Source organism: Anser brachyrhynchus (assembly GCF_964034855.1).
Source record: "Anser brachyrhynchus genome assembly, chromosome: 1".
Lineage (NCBI taxonomy): Eukaryota > Metazoa > Chordata > Aves > Anseriformes > Anatidae > Anser > Anser brachyrhynchus.
In genome coordinates, this window is record NC_137694.1 from 139,991,158 (window position 1) to 140,009,551 (window position 18,394).

The following is an 18,394-nucleotide window of genomic DNA, read 5'->3' on the forward strand; positions in this document are numbered from 1 at the left end:
CTCCGCGGGGGGCGTGCCCGGCGGGGTGGCTGGGCTCTGGGCGCCCCTCAGCCTTCACGGGTTACAGTTGCGCCGCGGGACGGGGGCTGAGCTGCGAGTCCAAGTGCTGGGTGTTGCCCGAGCTCGGGTGTCGCCCATTTTAGGGCTTCCTCGGCGACGTAACTTGTGTATCTCCACAGCCTTCAGCGCGTGGATTCAGTGTTCATAAACGTGAAGGCTTTAAAAGTGAGGGCTTAAAGCGTCAGCACTTCTGAAGGCATATGTAACCGTGAAGGCTAAAACATCAGAGGTGTAAATAGCTAAGCCCTGCAATTCCTACTGTTTTTTAATGAGTTTTACCAGGTCAGTTAAGTAATTTGGCTGCAGAGGTGGCAATAGTAACCTGGGGTTGGTTCTCAGGTCTAAGCTCCAGTCCTCTGTTTTGTTTTGTTTTTTAATACACTTTTTAAAAATTATTTTAAGCGAACACTTGACCTGAAATGATGCTATGCCAATCCTCAAGTTGCACTGTGTTCCACATGGCCCTTAAAAAACCTGTGAAAGAGAATATCAGAATAAATCTGTGCTTAAACTCTCCAATGAGCATGTGGTACTAAGTCCTGAGGAAGGATCTTTGGATGCCTGCTTGGGCGTAGCTCAACCTGGGAATACTGGCATATTGCAGTGTAAGATTTTACATCAGGCACAGCCTTCAGGGTGAAAATTCAGCCTTCAGACTTACCCCTAAACCCTTCCACTGAAAGGCTTGCTTCTTAAATCTTCTTTATGCTATCACCCAGGCTTCGCATAAGCTGTTTGCTTGTAGGCAGTTATTTCCAAGTTCATTTATAGTTTTTGAAGACTGTTTGTCCCAATGAATATGTATTATGCCTTTCTGGAGAACACTTGTTAGACAGCTGTGTTTGGGTGCAGTTTTTCTTTCTCCAGTCTCCATCACTTACAAAGTATGCTTTTAAGAAGAGCTATTTTCTGGGTTCGACTTCTAATTAATGACTTGTGCTTACAAAATGTTTCTGTGCCTTTGTAATCGCATGCTATCGCGTCTCTCCCCACACCTGCTGATATCACGTGGGAATAACTATCAGCACTTTGTTAAAACTATAATATTAAAGAAGTGTTTTGGTTTTTTTGACAGGACTCCTGGCTTCTGTGAAACACTGGAAGTTAAGTGGAATAAGTAGATAACTCAGACTTTTGTTTGGAATTTCTTCCAACAAGAAAGAAAACTTGTAGAAAATGACACCTGGGAAAGTTTTGCAACCTGTATTGAAAATGAAGGTGGATGAACTGTTTTTGTGCTGGTTTAGCCAGCCTGCGACTCAGCTGACGTTAAAGGACTGCTTGAGAAGAATCAAGAATGAGGAGAAAACTGAGATTGGAAATGGAGATTCAGGAAACAGTAAAAATGAGAGGTTCGCTACTAAGAATTCCGACTCCAAACAAAGCATGTTAGGAGATATCAGACTACCTTTGTCTTTCAGCCCTCCTCAACTTTCTACTACTCTTCCATTGTCAACTTCATCCAGCTCAAGGAACATTTCTAATGTTAAAGGAACACGTAGATCTTCAGGAACCAGAGTAGTAAGTCTGTTTCTTTCTTATTAGACCTATTTGTTGAAATTGAAGTGAATTTTGTGGCAGTGGCTTTGAGTTATGTAAGTAATTAGTTCCTCCACAGGAGGTGTCTGGAAGTGAAGCAGCACCACAGAACATGAAATGCCAATGTTGGCATGTCATTAGTGCTCAGTGGCCTGAGCTTCTGAAAGACTGTCTTGGCTCCTCAGAGTTCTGTTGCTTTTTATAAGTTGTATGTGCCTGACAAACTGAAAAATGGATTGCTTTTATTTCCAGTAATTTTTTTTATCAAGAAAGTATTGCCCTGGTTCCTTAAAACTGCAGAACTGGAAGCATTTTAAAACACCTGATCTGGTACAGCTGACTAATTTGGTATATCTACCATAGTTAGAACTATAATTTCAAATGATCAATACTGATCTGTCTTGCTGATAATGTACATGTCCTGGTCACTTCAGTGGGTACAGCAGATGTAAGGAAAGGTCAGGGTAAGTGCTTCCTGCTTTCTGAAGGATTGTCCTGTGCAATAAGGTTAAGGCTGGTGTATCTGTCTTCCTGTGTTCCTTAAGTTATAAACAAACTACAAGTGGTAGAAAAGCTAGAAATAACTTTTTTTTTCTTTTAGAAAGTGGTTTTCCATAATGCCTTTGTGAACAAGTAATTTTAATAGCCAAACCTTGGATAGATAGGTCAGTTAGCCTTGGCTAATAGGGTATCCTGCATGAAATGCATTAAACGTTTTATACTAAATATCTGATGTTTTATCAGATTATCAGACATAATAGTGTACAGAGGTTATTTATTTAGTTTAGTAAACAGATCACAGTTCTTGGCCATCTCTTCTTTAACTTAGTTTTGTGAGAAGTAACCAAAGCCAGGTGTTGATGCTTCAAATACCATGCCTCCCATAATAAGCCCTTCCACTGTAAATGCATCTATCTACAATTGTGAGTTCCCTATGTTTGTTTGCAGTGTTATTTTTACAGAATACTGCCTTGACTGCAGATATTACTCTGTCTGATGACACCAGGCACTATTGTTAGTGCAAGACTCAAATTTTGCTCTGCTGAATCTGCATATTAACAAAGTAATTGTTTTGGGACTGCATGGTACACTCAGTGCTTCTGTTCTAAGAAGGTCTCAATTTATAAAAGACAATGTCTTCTATGCAAGAATGGCATCCCTGCCCCCAGCCTGACTTGTTTTTTAGCGGCTTGCACTTCAGTTCATTCTGATTTCTAGACCTCTTAAGAAATAGTAAAAAAAAAAAAAAAGCCAACACTGGATAGAAAGTGTGGTGACTGATGAAACTAAGCATTGCATGTATGATCTGCCTTGTATCAAAGGAGTTGTTAACAGAGGCATGCTGTTTCTGCTGTAGTGCTATAAATTCCAGTTACTTAATAATAGGGGTAAGCTGTAAGTGGTTGCTGCTCTCAGCCAGTCTCCGTACTTCTGTGCCTGACACAGTCCACTGGCCAAACCTTCTCGTGTCCCAGGGAAGCCACCTCAGGTTGGTAAGGGGTAGGGCAGTCACAGCTGAGGAAGATTAAGAGTGTCAGTTAATTGTCTGTTACTGGTGTCTGTGCATATACCTGTATTTTTACCCACTGGCATAACAATGTGACAGTTTTGCACTAAAACAGTTAATCTGAAGTTTTACCTTGATTTTTTTTTAATATTAATTTTCAAATCTAGTTCAACCTGGAGTACCCACTTCTTAGATTCAGGACATCACAGTTAGAGTCCGAAGCTTGTCAGATTGCCTTTATAATAGTAGAGTTGTATTTTATGCATAATCACTACCCAGACTACAAAGCATGACAATTGATTTACTTTTTCCTTTATGTTCATACCCTCGTATTTTCTGTTCTAGTGAAATGTAGAAAGTTAGCAGATGCTTGGTCTATTCTTGTGTCAGATAAGCGAGCAAAGGAAGAGTTTCCATTAGAAGCCACTGATACATGATGTATTCCATCACTAATTTGTTTATTGTAATTTCTCTTCATGTGTGTTGATTGCTCTAAGTGGGTAACATAAAGAAGTAAGATTCATGAAGTTGTAACATTATTTGCTTAATTGGAATCACTTGTATAGTGCTGAGAAGCAAACTAGATAGGTAGATAGGTGTTTTTTCATCCAAAGAGTTGGATGGAGGGAAGTTTCTATGCGATAAGAAACTTATTGTTTCTATGCGATAAGAAACTTATTTGTGACTTTATTCAGCTGAACTGAAGCATCATACAAAAGGTTCCTAATCTTTGAAATGTAAATTTTATTTGGAGTAAGCACCAGCTCTTAACATATCCCAGGAGCTGCATAATTACGTGTTGTGTCATGACAGTGGATTTTCTCATAGAAAGCAAAATATAACCCTTTTCCTTCTTGTGCAGTCATAAATTACCCACTGCAGTGTCAAAAGTGATGCATCTGGCTTTGTGCACTTCATCAGTGTTCATAAATTGAGCCACAATGGTTTTTACCTACTTAAGTTGAGTTTAAGCTTGAGGTCCTTGTCATGCTTCTGTAAGTGGAAGACCATGTTTTGAATAGCTTTTTTAAGAAAGAAAGCGTTTACTGTAGCTTTAATGACTGAGATTTAAACTCTAAGTAACAGTTCTAGAAAATGCTAAAAAAAAAAAAAAAAAACTTGCTCAGCTCTGTGTGCCTGAGAGTGACATTAGGAAAGGGCTCTTACATCCAGTCATAAAGAGCTGGACAATGATTTTCTTTAGGGCTCTGTAACTCAATATAGGCATATTCTGTATACAGTAAGGAAAGCTTTAACAAAGAATTCTTGTAATGCAGCATATACAGGTAGTAAATTCATTTTGGTAGGATACGTTTTGGGTATCATTGAGCTGAATCACTACATTTAATTATGGGTAAGGTTGCTGTACAACTTCTCCTGCCTCTGGGAATGTTCCTATTGAAACTTTCCCGGAGGACATCAAGCAGTAAAGCTGGTAACAGAAAGCTGACATCCACAGGTCATTACTAAGTAGTAAGTATGAGTGTGTAGGAAATGCCATTTTCATACTACAAGTTTGTCTGCTTTTAGAAACCAAGTATTGTAGAATGCTTCCTTGGAACACCAGTTTGAAATCCATACAGAATTCAACTATGAAAATTCATCTTAGCATGTTTTGATGTGGGTGAAAACAAAACAGTGTTTGTTTAGATGCTTTTGGTTAATTTTCCTTTAGGAAAGGTACTTTGCCTTTGCTTGTATGATGTCACTCAGGGAGGCTGGTGTCTGTCTTGTCTGTTGCACAAGTAACTTGTGTACAAGCACAGTAACTACAAAGTTCTGGTGAACTTCATTATGTGATGTAAAGTGCTTGCTAGTGCCCTATATTGTTCAAGTATATTCGTGATTTTTTTATATGCTAAATGTATTGAAATAACAAGAAATCAGAGGCATAGAGAAGCTTCAACAATTGTCTTTAACAACAGTATACTATAAAATAGTCAAGAAATTCTAGAGCTGTAACTTTGAAACTTGAGGAATTGTTGCCGTAGCTTTCTTCTAACCCTTATCACTACTGTACGTGGGTTTAACAGTGTTTCTGGCACTCTAAATTATCTTAAACATATGGAGTATACACAATTGTACACTGTTCATCACACTGTCAAAAATGCCAGGCCTCAAGGCCTAAAAGATGCCGCAGGCAAGATGTTTAATCCAAACCAGCTGGTGTGCTAGGCATCTGGGGAAACAATTCACAGAATTCCCTATGGGCATTTTGGAAGGGAGGGGAGTTGCAGACAGAACGTGATATGATCTGACGAAGTTCAAAGTTATTTTCCATTTCTCTGCAGGGTCAACCTTTAATATAAAGGTACTTCTTAGGTTGGTTTCTGTATATCCTTTCCTTGATAAGCAACCTGTTCCTGCTTGTTATGCTATGACAATTTTTAAAACTCATTGTCTTGTATTTCTCTAATTTGTAATTTTTCCTACTGCTTTACTATATTGTGGTATAGCTTTATTCATCACTGCCATTTATGCTGGATTTCAGTTTCCAGTTAGTCAATTCAAATAGAGTGATACTACTAGAATCCATTTTAGTTTAAAGGAAGACTAAAATGAAACCATTTACCATTAAGACAAAGGTTTGAGCATAACAGCACTAATAATTGCTTATTGGAACAAATGAACTGATGACTTGAGTTAAAGGGTACGTAGTAAGGCTTAGATCTGTATCCTTTAGATCAGGCTCCATGTTCTGCAGGTGGGCTGTAGGGTTTTTGGGGAACCTCCTTTTGCTAACAAGGAGAGAAACTGTTCATAAAATATTAGAAAAGTAAGAGGAATGAGCTTTCAAATCCAGACAGGTATTCACTTTGGTAGTTATTAAATTTTGATGTTAGTCTCGATGTTTCAAGTGCCTTGTCTTGCATGTTGCCTGCATCAGAATTGCTACCTCATATACCTTAACACTAGAAGCAGTGTTAAGTACAGTCTGGGAAACGCTAACTGCATTGGGATTGCATGGCAAACTAGATTAGACTGTACTCAGTCTTGCATAACACATATGCTCCCTAACTCCGCATTGAGCAAAGCTAGCGTTAGTAGTGCTGTCTCCCATCACTAGGTTGGGAGGGTGGCAGACTTGGCTTCCAACTCAAGCCTGTGACTTAAAAGCAGACTGTAAATAACCTGGTATCAAACTGATGTACTTTTATGATGATAACAAGGTAATATGACAGATATCAGCACTAACATGTTCACAGTAAAGGTCCTTCTATGGTGCCAACAAAGGAAGGATAGCCAGAAGTTCGTATAAGGGTCTGGAAGATTGCAGCTATGGGTATTCCTAGAAAATCATTATTAGTTTCAACTGGGGTGAAATAATAATGGTCAACATAAGCAGTACCAGTGGTATATCCTGTATTATTCTTAAGCTTTGTTGTACTGAATAGCTTGGAACAGAAGAATCGTTATCCTGATTAGAGAACCAGTTAGTCATTTTGTGTAAAAATGACAAACAGTTATTCACTGTTATAGCTTTTTGGTAGTGTTCTTTATTATTGCTGTATATTGGACCCTGGGACATTAATATTACACTTGGCAGGAATAGTATTTATTTTGTTTACACATTCTGCTTTGTTAGAAGAAATAGTAATCTCTTACAGTCCTCTTTCAAAGTGGCAGTTCCACATGAGAGAGAAGATATATCTATCCTATTGGAAACTCGTAAATATTCCTTATATGCTGCAACCAGTTCTAACATTTTTGACACTTTTAGTGTTGAAAAACTGAATTTGGAATTATATGTGGCTTTCTTTAAATTTAAAATTCTCGTGACTCCTGACACAGGACAAATGCAAATATTTGGTCGCAATTGGTTACTCAGAGGCACTCTTTCCTGTGGGAGTAACTGTTTTTAAAAGCAAATAAGCAAAAAAAAAAAATCATAGTTGCATGAGATCATTATATGCAGATATTTACAGTTGCTTGTCTATTACCAGTCTTTTGAAACATTTAAGCTAATTATAGATCTACATCAGTCATTGAAACAGTTCATTGTTTTAGCAGGTGAGCAGTCTGGGACGAAATTAGATCTTGATATAATGAAGATAGCTTTTTTTTTTGCCTCAAAGATGCAAGAGACTCCACAGCTGAGAACCCATCTTGGATTTTTGAGAACCTCTCCTCCACATGCCCTACACTTACTCTGTCAGCAAGAAATGATCTTCAGGCCAAAAGTATGTGTGGGCTTACTTCAGTACAAAACAATGTGGTTCATCCAGTGAACTAGTTTGTCCGTTGATGGATGTAGTAAATGGCTGCACAGAAACTTTCAGCGAGCAGTGTTACAGGAAGAATCTCTAAAATACCAGTGGTAATATCATGGTTCTGTCTTTCAAAAGTAGAGGCTTTGCATACATAACTGTTTTGAACTAAATGAAAATTCGGCAGCTTAAGTAGCTTAATTGGAGAAGATACCAGTTAAGCATATTCATTGTTTTGTACAGTCCACAACAAGTAGGTACCAAATTTAATGTTTTAACTGTGTCACAATATACAAATAACTCCTTTGTGTTGGGTTGAAGTATTGTGTTCTCATCTTCAAGTTAACCAGATGGTAATAGTGCATTGGTAGTTAAGATTAGTTTGTATTCTATCAACAACAGATACAACTTAAAGTTATTCCACAGAAAGCTAACCAGTGATCAAGTGATGTGTTCATAAGTATGTGCTGGTACTTCATGTTAAATGTGCCTCTTTCCCATAGCAATCACTATTCCGTATTAAATATAGGTAGAAATTTGAGTATGAGTCACCTGTGTACCATCTCTTGACCATGGGTACTTGCAGTGATAATGGGCTCTTAGGGCTGCTGAGATATGTGCTTAAATAACCTTTTGTGTACTTTTTCTATTAGGTTCTATAGTTTCTATTTCGTATGAAACAAGCCTTATGTATTTGTTCTGTGCGGATTTTAATAGAAACTTCTGCTGGTTTCAGGCAACAAATAAGATGAGTTGGAAGACTACAAGGAGACTTCCACAGCATTTATAGAAATAGATGAGAAAGGAGAATGCAGAGAAAGAACTTCTGAGTGGGCAAAGAAGGGAAACAGCAAAACTATCAATAAAATGGAGCTGTAAATATGCCCACCATGAACAGGCTTTATCTGGGGCTTCCTGTCACCTTGACAAAACAAAGCTTGCAAAGCTTATGAAACTGCTTGACTTGATCTGTTTTTAAAATTTATCAATCAGGAGAACAGCTTCTAAACAGTTTTCTTCCTATAGAAGCTAGATCTGTATTGATAATCAGCTGATCCAGATTTTGATAAAAAAAATTTCTACTGGATATGATCATATTGGATGTAGTGAATAGTCTTTATTCTTGTGGCATATCTCATTGACTAAGAAATCAAGCAAACTTTGAAATTAAATAATGTTGAAGGTACTTAATAGACTAGGTTTTTCTTACTTCAGTCTAACATTAGTATTCATAAATAGTCTTCATTTGCATCAAACACCTTTAAAAAGTTTTAACTGAAAACTTTAGAAAACTTTAGATTTGGAACGGAGATCACCTTTATCATTGTCTTATTTGCTGTTAACATACTAAAGGGTGTCTCCTAAAATATTGAACAGTGGCTTATTTATCAAGTAACAACTTCAGTGTAAAGTGGAATGTTTGAAAAATATTTATACCTTACATCAAGTCTCTCGAAGATAGAAAATGGAGAAAGTTGCTAGTCAAGAGTACTGTTGCTGTTCTGGTGGTGTGTTTGTATTGGTATATATCTGTAAATTGCCTTAATCCTTAATTCTTATTTCTTCACATGTAACATTCACCCCTTTAGTTACCACACTGGAAGCTAAAGTTCAGAAGGTTACCAGTGACCAGCTTCTTTGATGTGCCTCCTTTCTTTGCCTTTTTCTTTACCACTATACTCTGTTTGCAAGTTTGGAAGTACAAGACCTTTATTTAGTTCGGTATTATTTATGAGGTTTGTTACCCTATGCTCCTTGTTAACCAGTATAGTTTCTGTTGCTTCTCCATTTCCTCCATCGGCATGATAGTTTTAGGTCAAGAGTGGGCCTTTATAGGAATTCTGTAGAAATTCCATTGTTGGTTAAGTTACAACTTGCAATCTTGCTGGCTGACTTGTAGAACAAGGAGGTCTGTATCTTAAACTTCTTGATTTATTTTTACCTTAAGATCTTTGGGGAAGGAAATCTGGAGCAAAAGCATATGCGGTAAGCTGTCCTGCAGCTGTCACTGACTCAAAATTATTATCTTGTGATTTCAGGGACTAAATTACATGAGGTGTTAGCTTATGATGCCCAAATTAAAGTAGTTGTTGTACACCAATCATTTTAGTTTTGGAAATGAAATTATAATATGTGTATTTTTGAAGGGATTCGTTGAAAATTCAGTTCATGTCAAAGTGATAAGTACTGAACAGTTGGTCCTATGTTTAAATAAATTGCTGGGCAATCTAAGAACATGAGTGACAATGTTTTATATACCAGATTACTTTGTCAACTTCTAAATTAAGGTGATACAAGGTAAATAATACCAACCTGGAAACAAGTAAATATCCAAAATGGTCTGTGTGACTTTGAAAAGTTGCATAATGCATAAATTAGGCTCCATTATAAAAGTACCTGTCTCCTGTAGGAAAGCCTAAGTGGCATTCTTAATCAGCTTGAACTGACGCTTCATTTCAATGTGTTCTGCTGTGCATAGGCTTACCTTGATAAGCTTCAAATGTACAAACTGTAGCTTCCACTGTGGATACACTTCATTAGCATCATGGTTCATCTAAAAACAGCATTCTATTAGAGCAGGTGTAGCTTTAATTTGTATAAGCCAAAATAGATATTTTTATTATATCAATCTCTGTTTAACAGCATCATCAGTTCGGGTACAGCTTTTTCCATGATCTAATGAGTAGGTTCATGTGAAGATCACAAATAGTAAAGAGGTTTCACCTGTAAAGACCATTCCAGCAACCTATTTCCATCAAAACTCTGTTTATGCTATGCACAAATAAATAAAATGTGAACTGAATCTTTTCCTAATATGGCAGAGAACGTGAAAATTGTTCTGAGTGGGATATATTACTATTCTTTAACTTTCAGGCTTTGGTTTTATAATATCTCGTGTTGACGCTTGCTGAAGTTAGTCTGCCAGATGCAGTTAGCAATCTAAAAAGGCTTGTGCTATGTCTTTGGAGTCCAGGCAGTGTAATCATAGCAAGGTGACATGTATCTTATCTTGCTTCTAATCTGATAACAGCCTGTGGCGTGGTGTACATACATGGCATTCTTCTTGTAATGCGCAGAGAATCTGATCAGCCCATCCTTCCTGAGCTATCAACATATATCTTACATCTAATTGGTGTCTTGCTGTTCAGTGTCTTACCTCCTAAAAACTTGGGACTCTCCCAGTAACAGTGGAAAGAACCTCCAGGCATTGTTTTGTCTACTCCAAGAGTACCGGAAAAATTAAATCATTAGAAAAGACGTGCACATGCAGGTCTTCCCTGTTTTTTTATTGTCTGAATGTTTCATGGTGGAGGCATTGCATCCTTCAAGGAAAAAAAAAAAGAAAACTTGATTCCTTCTGTGGTCTGTACTGTGTAGACTGTCTCCCTTGGGTTTTGTCAGACTACCGCTGGACAAACTGTTTGGGCTCTGGGTCTTAGAGGCGACTCACTCAAAGGAGAGTTAGGGATGGATAATGCTTTATTTCATTCTTCTCACAAGTACGTTGTATTCATCTCACAAGTACATCATCATCTTGTTCTAATCTCTTCAAAGTAGTTTGAAATGAAAATATATTAGTAGGGAGCAAGCTAAATAAGTATGTGAAGAGCTTGGAAAACTGCATGCCTGGGATGCTATTAAATCCCTTTCCTTATCTATCAATATAAGAATAGATAAGTTTCAACTTTGTGCATCCTTATTTTATACAAGCCATAGATTTTAGTCAATGAAAATAAAAATGCTTTTAATTTCAATATCGAAAAATCAATATGAATAGGTTATCGCCACCCCTGAGTGGGTCAGCTTGTCAGTAAGTGTTAATGTGCGTAGGTTGCTTAGGCAGTTATATGGATCAAAAAGTAGAATATTCTTTGCTTTCTATTTATTCTTCAAGGTTCTCATTGTCTAAATATGGCATGTTTTACAGGACCTGTCCTACTAAAATTTAAGATCATTAAATCTTGCTGTGTACTGCATTCTCCTGAGAATATTTTGTTTATTGCTCATAATAATGTAAAATAACACACACAGACAACTGAGGCTTTAATCCATTCCTATAAAGAAGCTTTTTCCCTTGAAAGGCCTTTGTGAAGACTTGAAGGGAAGTTTTAGATTTCTGTCCAAGAAGTATTGTTATTCCTCACTTAGACTTCATCAGTGGAAGTTGCTGTGTACAGCGTTAAATAGAACAGTACTGCTGATGCTAGGGAGCCTGCCTAAGCTGTGTTTTCTCACCTTGGTCAATATCAAATAATATCAAATCTGACTGAAATGGACATCATCTTTTTAATCTTCCCCTTATTTTTCACTTTGTACCTTAAGAGCTGCTGATACAATAATGGTCTGTAGACTAACACTGGTTTGCTGGGTTAAAGATCTGCAGGTTAGTGTAAGTAATGTGCCTGTGCAACCAGTGTTATGTTTGCACAAGGACTCAAGTGACATTCAGCAGTAAGTTTTATGCGGAAATCTAGACTTGTTAGACATTCAGTCGGACTGTGGAGCTTTGGAGGAAGGAATAGGGAACCAAGCAATTATCAATCAAAGATGACTCATTTGCATAAATTAATATCTAGTTGCAACATCTCTCAGTATATCAAAGGCCACTGTCAAGAGTTATTTCTAGATTAGATAATATTAAATAATGGTGATAGTCTAGTTACAATCTTTGTTGAAGATGAGAGGGGCAACCCATCCTTTTAGGGCTCTTTTTATTGTCTGCTTGTTTTTCTGGTCTAGCAAAGAACTGCTGTTTCCATTTGTCATTCTTGGTATATTTCTCACTTCTCATTTATATGCATTTCTTGCCTTACAGTAGCTGTATTTTGCTTAGCAGCTTTAGCTGATTGACCTTTTTTTATATCTTCCTGAGCTATTTGCTTGTACTAATAGTGCCTTTTCCACGTAAAACATCTGAAATATACCCTTTGTACTAAGTTACTCATGGTAACTCATATCTGTTCTATGTACTCAGAAATATGTTACCTTGCCTTAGTTATCTTCTCTTAACTGCTCTCTTCTGCCTCTCACTAGTCATTTCCTTTTGAGAAGTTGCATGTGTTCTCTGTTGTGGAGATATGGCAGATAGTGTGTTCTGGGTTAAGGGGAAAGCTAATTTCTGCAGCATTGCCGGCTGAAGGATTCAATTATAGTGCACACTGTAGCCATCGAGTTTACTTGCGCAGCCTTAAAGTGTCTCCAAAGGCCAAATGGGCCTGCTGTCACCATGGTTCTTGTGTGATTGGGTTGATGTCTGGAACCCAGGTTTTGTATGGCTGAATGCAATTTGTTACATATTGAGCTGCTTATTTTCTTGGAAGCTTCCTGTAATATTTGAATGCGCTTTTTTGGTATGATTTAAGGCCAATTTCTGATACTCTCCTAAGACTTTAAATCTACTGTCAGTATATGCTTTTCACTGAAAGAAGATATAGAAAAAAAAACTGCATTCTGTAGACGAATGCTTTGGTTTTTTTGTTATGCTTCATGTTTCTATTTCTTCTAAGTTCCCCAAAACACTAGCAAAATGTGTCCAACCTGAATGCTTTTTGTGTTGCAGCCACGTAAGTATTACACTATTGTACATGTTCAGACCACTGCTAAAGTGGTGAACTCTTTAACCACAGTCCCTTGAGTCAGATCCATTCATAGAGTGCATCTTTAGCTTTGGAAGGAAGCTCTGAGCATGCATCTTCCCTTCTGTTTATCTAGCTAATAATAAGCTGCCAGGATACTTGAACAGCTTTGTGGCTGGCATCCAGCCCTTCACCCAGGAAAGGATTTTGCCTTAGCTTTCACTGGAGAGAATTCAGAGTTAGGGTGAATGTAACACTACACCTGAACATTCCTAGTTCAATCTGGATGGAGGCTGACTTTCCCTTTCTCCTGTGACTAATTCATGACTGAGAAGGTGAAAACTGATCATAGGGGGGCTCTTGACCACATCGTTTCGTAATGCTTGTACCTGCTTACATGGGACAGTACAGAACCTTTTTCTATTTGGATGGTGTAAAGGAAGTGAGAGCTGCCAGTGTATTTACCTCTCAGTGCATTGCAACTAAGTGTTCACTTGCATGTAGATTCTTCACATATTGTAGCCTGTGTGCTTTCAAAAACTATACTGCATGCAGGTACATAACTACTAGGTTTGAAACCAGGCTAGTGACAGGAGGGCTAGTACAACATTAAGCTAGCAGTGGGATTGATGTACCATCTACTTGGGCTGTGAAGTGGTATTAAACCAATGAAACAAAATATCCAAAATATTGAACACAATATATTAGTAAGTGGTGACAGACTCAGAGCTTCATTTGAAAAAGGGACTGAAATTCACAACTCTTCAAAGTGGGGTTCAGAACAACAATTTCTTACTGAGGTTCCTTCAGCATATTCAGGTGAACAGGAGCTTCAGTCCTTCAGCTTAGCTCTCCTTGTGGCAGCCAGTCATCTTAATGATGTAATCTGGCCACTTTGAACAAGGCCATGATGGTACTAGTGAACTAGAGTTTATCACCTTGTGAGAAGGGATGAAATCAGAGCAATTTATGTGAGCAGATACTTTTTCTTAGATATTTTCCTTCTCTAAAGGAAGGCCTTTTTTCCCTAACCTGAAATGCAATCTGCTTTGCAATTGCTGTGTGCAATACAACCTTCCTGACCTTCCCCAAACATCTTAGTCTGGAACTGGCATCTGCTGCCCAAGTAGGATTCTTCTACTCTAACACCTCAGTCCTTCGTCTCAAGTTCCAGGCGTGCTGCTGTTGTGTGCTGCATTCCCTGCTCCTCTCTGGCTTCCTTGTGGCCCAGGGTTACCACAGGTTGGTTGATTTGGTCTTCCTAAAAGGCAGCAAGTGACAGCCAGTTTTGTTCTGTGCAGGTTGATAGCCTGGTCATGCCAACCACAACATCTGACTCTTGCCTAGTCAATCCCTTACTTGCTCTACTTCTGAGAGAAATGAATATCTTCGTAAGTTGCAATAAAGAAGGAGGTGGGGGAAAAACTAAATACTAAATTAAAACCAAGAGAACAGGCTTTCTGTCATCACTTACTTCCTAACAACATGCGTTAAAAAGGATTCAGTTAAGACAAATCATGTTTCACTGGTACCTTTTCATAGATTCCCTTTTTCTAAATCTCACAAGCTGTGTATTGTGGAGTTTTTTATATATTGATATATGACAGAATGGTTATGAGTAGATGAATGAGGCTAAAGATAAATGCAATGGAGCTAATATAATGTAGTCAAGAAAACTTGAGCTTCATAGTGAAATAGTTGCTTCAGTGTTTCCTGGCTGCGTACATTTTTATCTAATCAAGAAGGTTATTTAGAGCATAAGGGATGAAAACAGGAAGACTGGCCACATCTTCCTATTTATGCTGTTAGTAGCTACACTCGTGCATGACTGTTTAGAGGCATTAATCAGGCAATGTAAAATATGCAACATAAAATATCTTAGAGAATTTGAGGGGCTAAGAGTGTTAATGCAAAAACCTCACCTGTTATCTTTTAATGTACCTAAAATGTAGAAGAGGAAGGACACAATGTCACTAACTTCCACAAAAGATTACCAAAAAAGATTATCAAATGTCTGTTTCTGGGAAGGAGATTGCTGTGGACCAAAAAGTAGCCTTATTCCCCATAAAATGTATGTAAGATTCAGTAAACTGAAAATAGAGTAGAAAGGTAGCTAACTCTAACTTTAGTGCTACTGAAATGTGATAGGCATGCAATCTAATACATGGATATTAAGTTTTATAAAAACTACTATTTAAGCAAGAAAAATGTATCCTGTCAATTTTGGGGGGATTTTGTTAAATCATTGATACTCCTAACGTACTTCTATATGAAACTAGGTGAGCCTCTCCGTGGAATTTTGCAGCTTTTTCTGTTGTCTTCATTTTTCTGATATAATAGGGTTCCTGCTAAAGGACTGAAGAGCTTAAAAGGAGTTTAATTGCTGCGCAGTAAGCCTTATCCTTTGGTGAGGTACTTAATTGAAGCTAGACAGTGAGTGTTTTGTGACAGAAGGAAAAGCTGGGGGGGGATGGGAGGAGGAGGAAGCTACGAAATGACCACGGCTGGCCTCTTCACATTCTTCTAGGGCTTGCTTTTTTTAAAATTGGAAGCTGCTTTTATAGATGCTCCTCCAAACAGGTTTGTTTTTTTCCATACTATCCCATTTAGACTCTGGAATGCATGTACGAAAGGGCAGGCCCCCAAAGTGACTTTCCAATCTGTTTTTGTGATTCCAGCCAAGTTCCCTTTAATGTATGGAGCAGGCGAAGTTGAGCTGACTCTCTTATAATACCACAGAACTCAGGCGCAGCTGCTGCTGCTTTAAGTGGCACTGTGTGATAATACAACAGCTCTGCTATTTACTGGGACTCAAGTGCCTGGACTGGCACAGAGGCATTATATGAAATCCGAAAGCATGAGGATAAAGGAAATTTCTTTGCGGCAAGATCCTGATCTAAGAAAGGAGTTGGCATTGCTAGCTCGAGGATGTGATTTTGTTTTACCTTCTAGGTTCAAGAAGAGACTGAGAGCTTTTCAGCAGGTCCAGGTTTGTCTTTCAGTTCTTATACAATTAAGTTATTGTATTCAGCTGTATCTTTACAACCATGCAAATTTCAGGAAATACACTGAAGTTATTCCTCAACTAGCAGTATTTCACTAGGTTTCATGTATGATGTTTTCTTCTGTATTTTAGAAGGTTGCACAGGTACTTCTCTGCAAACAAACAAAAAGACAGGGGAGCTTACCGAATCATGTAGTATAGATGAAGTATGTTTGCACAGAGGCATATGCAGTAGAAAGTTGGTGTGCCTATTGCCATTAGACTTTTCAGACTGTTTTCCTTAATCTGCATAGTCACAATCTGTGTATTTCCCATGGGGGATTAATTTACATTTTCCTAAAATATACTGAAGTAAGCTGTAACTTTAACTCAGAATATGTCAAAGTGCTTCTGTTTGTACATGATGATTCTGAATGCCTTCGTGGTGGTGTTTTTTTAGACTTTTATTTGGATGAGATCAGTTGTTGCTATGTAGTTCATACAAGTGCCTCTGCTGTTTTACAACAGTGAGTTAAATCCACCATTTTAAAGTGAGCTCCTAATTGAGAATAGAAGCATTTGAAATGCGTGGTTCTTAGGAAAACTACTTATAAATGTTTCAAAGAAATTCTGTTGTGAGGGCAAAAGCTTAAACCTGTTTTTATTGGAGAAATTCAGTATTTCCTCAACTAGCACCGAACTTTAAGTGTTTTGGTGGTATGTGAAAACATTTACTTTGTCCTTACCTCACCCTCACTTCTAATTCATGTACTAAAGGTGTATCATCAAATGTATGTGTGACATTTTTTACTTGTTTTTAATTAAGGAAAGTTTGGTAGTTAAGTAAAAATTACATTATCTTAGTTTTTTTTACTTTTCAAATCATTCTAAATATAGCCCACCACTTAATTTTGTGTTCAGTGCAGTAGTGTCCCTTTAGGTGACCTTCAAGAGAGGGCAATGGAGCTGGAGCCCTGTGACCCTAAAAAAGTGTTAGCCTGGTACCTGCTACATTAATATTTCAAATTTATTTCAGCTGAGCTATATGAACAATGCTTGTGCCTTTGCAGAAAGAATAATTCAAATGCTGACCAATCTGGTTTATGCCATTCAGAATAAATTTGTGAATGAAAGGATTTTTGAACTTTTTAATGCTGAACATTAGAGACAGCCAAAAGAAATGGAAAATGTTATATTTAATTACCCCGAAGTAGCAGTTAATATTTCTGAAACTCAGAGCATGAGGCGAGCTTAATCTAGTCATGGCATCCTGCTGTAAACAAACACTATTATTACTTTGTGTGGTGCCCGTTAACTTGATCTGTCTTTCATCGAGTGATAGCTGGATCACTTGCACTTGTACAAGGCTTTTTTGTGTTGAGCTAGAAAAGGTCTCAATATAGTATGGCAATGCATATCTAAAAGCAACTAAATACTTTTGAAAATAGCTTGTCTAATGTTTTTTTCAGTTTTCATATCCTGCCAGCTGTTACCTTACAATGCAGAAAACAAACAATCAATTTTCACTTGGGTAAATGGCAATTGTAGAATAACATGTTAAACCACTTAATTGTATTACAGACAAAACTGTTTGGGCAGAACAAACTTAATAGGAATATAAAACTAAAATCTGATGTCTTTGCTCAATCTGATATGAAGTATTTTATCTGGAGTTCCATTTTAAATGCTGTTTTATTTCTACTTCATGATTTTTAGAAGACCTTTATGAAAGTACCTTAAATATGCGAGTGCCAATAAAAAATTGATATAGAAGAAGATGAATATTCTTTACCTTCATGCTAATGTTAATTTCAAGTTGTGCCTCATGGGTCAGGTGCATTTCAAAGAATGTTTGTTTATCTTTTACTACATAATCTTTGAAGAAATTTCATGTTGAAATGAAAGACTGCTTAGAGCTTTTGTAGAATAACTTGAAAAACTTTTCTCAGTTGCTGAGCTTCATTGCCATTGGAATTTAGTCTTCTATACCACTGCAATATTTGCTTTCAGACAGAACAGTTCATGAATTTGTAAAATCAGAATGCTAAAATCAAGTGTAAATGAAGGCTGACCTGTTTTTCCATACCTGCACTATACTTTGATAAGTGTTCATATCCGTGAAGTTTCTATAAGCTGTTAAACAAAAGTCAGATAAGTCAGATTCTTCTTAAGAAATTTAGTGCTGTAGGAGTTAATCTCCTAAAGTAAAACAACTAGTTGTCATGGATGGTGAGACTACGCATGGCTCAGCAGGTGGTTTGGAGTGACTGGGTCTCGCACAGTTTCTAAGAATTCTGAGGTGGTGTTTTTTGCATAGAGCCATATAAATTTTCCATAGATAATCACCTGTCCTTTGGAAAGGGCATTCAATGGAGTGTAGCAAATCAAGCTGTATGGAAAAATCTTTAAATGGACAGTCAGTAGTGAGGTGGGTAGGTTTGGTAAGTGGTGGAACAGGCTGCTTCTCAACGGTTGCATTTATTGATAGAACTGAGCAAAATAGGGATTTCTGGAAAGACTG

At 37.5% G+C, this 18,394-nt stretch overlaps 1 protein-coding gene across 5 annotated transcripts in view; it reads left to right on the forward strand.

The window, feature by feature from the left end:
* The window catches only part of PPP2R3B (protein phosphatase 2 regulatory subunit B''beta), a 51,350-nt gene that overhangs the window by 369 nt on the left and 32,587 nt on the right, over nucleotides 1-18,394 (forward strand). For 3 of the 5 annotated variants that reach the window (XM_080585082.1, XM_080585084.1, XM_080585081.1), the window contains exon 2: nucleotides 1,136-1,581. In XM_080585082.1, coding sequence (XP_080441208.1) covers nucleotides 1,237-1,581 — 345 coding nt within the window. In that variant the 5' untranslated portion in view covers nucleotides 1,136-1,236. Of the gene's footprint in view, nucleotides 1-30; nucleotides 343-1,135; nucleotides 1,582-15,573; nucleotides 15,880-18,394 lie in introns of those variants that run through there. The other 2 variants (XM_080585083.1, XM_080585085.1) reach the window with 2 other exon arrangements.